Genomic DNA, 6,000 nt, shown 5'->3' with positions numbered 1-6,000 from the left:
CAGCCTGCAACATGGCAGTTAGGAGCTGATGGGCACCTTATCACCCAAAACAATGACAGGGACACCCAGTGCAGCCCTAACACCCCAACATGACCCTCTCCAGCAGGGACACTATGACTCCCAGCACCTGTGGTGACACCTTTTTGATCAATCTACCTGGGTAGCACAGGTGCTGGCAATCATACAGAGGGAAGTCCAGGAGCAGAGCATGGTGTCCCTGCTGGAGAGGGGCATGCTGGGAGATGTGACTTCTACCCGGGACACAGCCATAACACCCAACCCCGGTCACAGGGACCCGGGACACCGCCGGAGTCCGGACCATTGTGCACGCCGGTAAGATACCAGCCGCCTATGTAGTCAGCGGTGAGTCAGCCCCTCCTCCCCCGTTCCCGGGCCGGCACGCACGGTGAGTCAGCCCCTCCCCCTGGGCCCGCGCACGATCTCGGCCTTTCACGACTGACGCCCCCGGAGAGGATGGGGACGCCCACGTGTGCGCCATGCCGCGACCCCGCCCCTCCGCAGTGATTGGACGAGCGGTCAGTGCGGGCGCTGTGATTGGCTGGCGGCCTCCGTACAGTAAGCCGTGTGCTCGCCTCGGACAGGACACCGACTCCCGCCGCCCGGACCCTCATGGAGGACGGGAACCTACTGCCGCTGGCCGGACTGGCCACCGCCGCCACCACCGGCCTCACCGGGATCCTGATCTACAAGCTGCTGCGGAGGTGACCGGGACGGGGGAGGGGGCTTTGTTGTGCGATGGGGGAGGGGGAGTGACGCGGGAGGGGGTGTGTTTTACTGTCACCCGGACACCCGCTCTGTCACCCCCCCCCCCTCTGTACCTTCTCCTGTCACCCCCCTCTGTACCTTCTCCTGTCACCCCCCTCTGTACCTTCTCCTGTCACCCCCCTCTGTACCTTCTCCTGTCACCCCCTCACCCCCCCTGTACCTTCTCCTGTCACCCCCTCACCCCCCCCTGTACCTTCTCCTGTCACCCCCTCACCCCCCCTGTACCTTCTCCTGTCACCCCCTCACCCCCCCCTGTACCTTCTCCTGTCACCCCCTCACCCCCCCCTGTACCTTCTCCTGTCACCCCCTCACCCCCCCCTGTACCTTCTCCTGTCACCCCCTCACCCCCCCCTGTACCTTCTCCTGTCATACCCTCACCCCCCCCTGTACCTTCTCCTGTCACCCCCTCACACCCCCCTGTACCTTCTCCTGTCACCCCCTCACACCCCCCCTGTACCTTCTCCTGTCACCCCCTCACACCCCCCCTGTACCTTCTCCTGTCACCCCTCACACCCCCCCTGTACCTTCTCCTGTCACCCCCTCACACCCCCCCTGTACCTTCTCCTGTCACCCCCTCACACCCCCCCTGTACCTTCTCCTGTCACCCCCTCACACCCCCCCTGTACCTTCTCCTGTCACCCCCTCACACCCCCCCTGTACCTTCTCCTGTCACCCCCTCACACCCCCCTGTACCTTCTCCTGTCACCCCCTCACCCCCCCCCTGTACCTTCTCCTGTCACCCCCTCACACCCCCCCTGTACCTTCTCCTGTCACCCCCTCACACCCCCCCTGTACCTTCTCCTGTCACCCCCTCACACCCCCCCTGTACCTTCTCCTGTCACCCCCTCACACCCCCCCTGTACCTTCTCCTGTCACCCCCTCACACCCCCCCTGTACCTTCTCCTGTCACCCCCTCACACCCCCCCTGTACCTTCTCCTGTCACCCCCTCACACCCCCCCTGTACCTTCTCCTGTCACCCCCTCACACCCCCCCTGTACCTTCTCCTGTCACCCCCTCACACCCCCCCTGTACCTTCTCCTGTCACCCCCTCACACCCCCCCTGTACCTTCTCCTGTCACCCCCTCACACCCCCCCTGTACCTTCTCCTGTCACCCGCACCGTGTGTATTATGCGATGCGCGCTCCTGTGTGGTTATATTGCACCGTGTGTATTATGTGATGCGCGCTCCTGTGTGGTTATAATCGCACCGTGTGTATTATGCGATGCGCGCTCCTGTGTGGTTATATAGCACCGTGTGTATTATGTGATGCGCGCTCCTGTGTAGTCAGTATCGCACCGTGTGTATTATGTGATGCGCGCTCCTGTGTGGTTATATCGCACCGTGTGTATTATGCGATGCGCGCTCCTGTGTGGTTATATAGCACCGTGTGTATTATGTGATGCGCGCTCCTGTGTGGTTACATCGCACCGTGTGTATTATGTGATGCGCGCTCCTGTGTGGTTATATCGCACCGTGTGTATTATGCGATGCGCGCTCCTGTGTGGTTATATCGCACCGTGTGTATTATGCGATGCGCGCTCCTGTGTGGTTATAATCGCACCGTGTGTATTATGCGATGCGCGCTCCTGTGTGGTTATATAGCACCGTGTGTATTATGTGATGCGCGCTCCTGTGTAGTCAGTATCGCACCGTGTGTATTATGCGATGCGCGCTCCTGTGTGGTTATATCGCACCGTGTGTATTATGCGATGCGCGCTCCTGTGTGATTATATAGCACCGTGTGTATTATGTGATGCGCGCTCCTGTGTGGTTACATCGCACCGTGTGTATTATGTGATGCGCGCTCCTGTGTGGTTATATCGCACCGTGTGTATTATGTGATGCGCGCTCCTGTGTGGTTATAATCGCACCGTGTGTATTATGCGATGCGCGCTCCTGTGTGTTATATAGCACCGTGTGTATTATGTGATGCGCGCTCCTGTGTAGTCAGTATCGCACCGTGTGTATTATGCGATGCGCGCTCCTGTGTGATTATATAGCACCGTGTGTATTATGTGATGCGCGCTCCTGTGTGGTTACATCGCACCGTGTGTATTATGTGATGCGCGCTCCTGTGTGGTTATATCGCACCGTGTGTATTATGCGATGCGCGCTCCTGTGTGGTTATATCGCACCGTGTGTATTATGCGATGCGCGCTTCTGTGTGGTTATAATCGCACCGTGTGTATTATGCGATGCGCGCTCCTGTGTGGTTATATAGCACCGTGTGTATTATGTGATGCGCGCTCCTGTGTAGTCAGTATCGCACCGTGTGTATTATTTGAGGCTCGCTCCTTGTTATATCACAAGGCACAATAGTACGCACTGGCAGGGAGATCGCATGTACCCTGTAATTTACTATTGTAGTGTAGGCAAAATCACATAGCACACATCTCACCTTGGCCCTTATTCTGATTGAGTCAGGCGGCTGCGTGTTCGGTCGGACGGACGATGTATTGTGTTTGCGCATGTGCGAAGGCGTTTCTGCACATGTGTAGATGGGCTCGCACGTCCGAACACGAATTCCGTGCAGAAAATTATCGTATGGACCCAACTGAGCAGGGGGTGGAGAGGGGCGTGAAGGGATGTTTGGGCTCATTACCATATGCGTACGCCGCGCGTTTCATGGGCGTTCCCATGAAAACGCTGGGCGTACGTATGGTAATCTGACCGTGACGCATGTGTGGGGGGCGGACAGCTGACATAGCCGGATGCCAGCTGCCCGCCCATATCCCTGCTTTCATACGGAGAAATGTCCGAGTGGTCTGGAGCACTCAGAGCTGTCTGACCGCTCGGTCCATCATTCGATAGTCGGCGACCATTGGAGGATGGGGGAGGTGTTCACATGCATCTTACCGCATTCGGATGGTGTGAGCGATCCGTACGGTAGGCGGGGCTAAGAACACTCGGTGGCCGTCCGAAAATACGCAATCGTCCGAGTCAACTAGAATAAGGGCCCTTGTGTGGGCACCATGAGGCATTGACAGAAGGTCGACACCCAAGTTGTTTTTTTTTTTTTTTGTCTGTCTAAATGGACACTGTATAAGTGTACCGCGTCCCCTTGCATGGTTTGCTGTGTTCTGCCCACTATGGGTGCGATATGACATTTGAATCAGGCCCAATCTCCCATCTTAAGTGACAGGGCTGCTGTATGTGCAGGGTGAAATATTTGCATTAGGGGGTGCTCTGTGTTGTGATGAAGGCCGTATCCCACTGTCTCTTTGGGTGTGGATCATTTGGTCGACATGCTGAAAGGTTGACATGGGTTAAGGTCAACGGCTTATTAGGTCGAAACAAGCCTTAGGTCGACATGGGCAAGGTTGACAGTCAAAAGTTCGACTTTTTTTTTTTTTTACCGAATGTTGACATGGACACTGAAACGTAGCACCGCGTCCCCTCGCATGGCACGCTGCGCATGCCATGTGTTGGGCACGGTGCCTCACTACGCTCAACACACTATCTTATTCTCCCTCCACGCCCTAGTGAATGGTAGGGCATGAAATACTGCCTGTCGGCACCAAAAACAGTGACCATGTCACCTTGCCCATGACCCGTCTCTTTTCTGGTCCCGCTGCATTATCAGAGTGCTACTTGTCGCACTATAGTGGTGATAATAGTAATACTGGGGGCTTGTACGTGTGTTTGTGTTGTTGGCAGTGCGCACATTGCTGTACAGATATGGTTATTATGTGTTTTATATGCTGATGCCAATGAGGGTATATAATCAGACTAGGTAACGTTGCATTGTCCTGTATCCTGCAGAGGATTGGTGACTTCCCTGCCTAGGTGATAGAGAAGCCCGTGGTTACCTGTATATAATGGCATCTGTCATTCCTACAGTACACAGCTGCCCAGACCTCGCCGACATGAGAGCTGTGGAGGCGAGCCAGGGCTTAAGGACCTCCTGACTGGGGCTCTTTGTTTCCTTCAGCGCTCCATGTGTCACATCATCCACACTAGGAACACGTGTTCCACTACAGCCGCCCGGCATCCTCTGATGGAGCTGCTACACATTTCTGAGGGACTGCTGGCACCGGACTTTTGCCTAAAGTAGTCTGTCGGAAACTGACCGACGAGAATATCTGGCTCTTCTTTAGCAAAATTTTTATGTAAATAGGATTTTTGTTACGTTTTTCACAACCTACTGATTTATCTGTCAGGGAGCAGCGACAGAATGTTTGGGATGCTGACAGGATATTGCAGGTAGAAGTCCTATTTTGGTACCTGATATAAGTGCTGTCAGTGTCACCGTTTCTCAGGTGACCGCTCAGGTTGTATATAATGTGCCGCTTTATGATGTATGTAACAGCATCTTGGGTCATTTCTAGACTGCTGCAACCGTACCCTGTCCAGCATTCCGCTGGGAGCGCAGTGTCACATGCACCATTGTTGGAGGGAAACCTGATGCCGCTTTCCACTGCCGAACAAACCTGGGTAATTGCCGGGTAGACCCAGGAATCGGTACAAACGGCTACAAGAAAAAAATCTTGGGGTCTAGCGCTCTTGGGTGTTTTTTCGGTACTTGTTTCCTAGAACGGCCTCAATCGCGGGCATCGTGTACCTTAAAGTTAAGGTACACGATGCCCGCGATAGACCCGATTTCCTTTGAAATCAGGTCCATTTTGCCGGCAAAGGCAAAATCGGGGGCATTGCGTCGGTCGTGGCCATTAACATGGCCCCCGACGCGACTGACGCGATGCCCGCGATTTTCCCATAGGCTTCAATGTTAAAATAATTTTTAACATAGAAATCGGGAGCATCGCGTCGGTCTTGTGCCATTATAATGGCACAAGATGAGATGGACTTGATTAAGTCCATCTCACATAGGAAACTATGTGAAATGGGCCAATATGACCCATTTCACATTGTATATGGGCCCGTCGTCACCCCACGATTGACGCCAACCCGAAGCGTGGCGAGCGGCGGCGGTGCGCGTCCTCCGACCTTTTCATACCCCTACTATCAACGTCGGCGTGGAGTTGAGAATATGAAGTGTGGCGAGCGGACGCGTATACCTGTGAAGTTATACGCGTCCCCTCGCGGGGCTCGCCACGCTTCGGGCTCGCTGCGCTCGCCACACTTTATCTTCTCATCTCCACACCGACGTGGATAGTAGGGATATGAAAAGGTTGGAGGACGTGCACTGCCGCCCCTCGCGGGCTCGCTTCGGGTTGGCGTCAATCGTGGGGTGGCGGCGTTGAGGGGGTAAAAT

General features: G+C 55.2%; 1 protein-coding gene across 2 annotated transcripts in view; it reads left to right on the top strand.

The window, feature by feature from the left end:
- The first annotated feature begins 542 nt into the window (after positions 1-542).
- TMEM201 (transmembrane protein 201) overlaps positions 543-6,000 on the top strand; it is a 31,346-nt gene continuing 25,888 nt past the window's right edge. The window contains exons 1-2 of one of the 2 annotated variants that reach the window (XM_083163505.1): positions 3,834-4,991; positions 5,117-5,222. Coding sequence is in view for 1 of the 2 variants with exons in the window: in XM_083163504.1 (XP_083019630.1) it covers positions 631-722 (92 nt within the window). In the remaining variant the exon portion in view is untranslated. Of the gene's footprint in view, positions 723-3,833; positions 4,992-5,116; positions 5,223-6,000 lie in introns of those variants that run through there. The other variant, XM_083163504.1, reaches the window with a different exon arrangement.

The sequence above is a fragment of the Crinia signifera genome, chromosome 19 (assembly GCF_055691185.1).
Source record: "Crinia signifera chromosome 19, ASM5569118v1, whole genome shotgun sequence".
Lineage (NCBI taxonomy): Eukaryota > Metazoa > Chordata > Amphibia > Anura > Myobatrachidae > Crinia > Crinia signifera.
The sequence above is the reverse complement of the archived record's forward strand: the minus strand, read 5'-3'. Positions and strand labels throughout refer to the sequence as shown.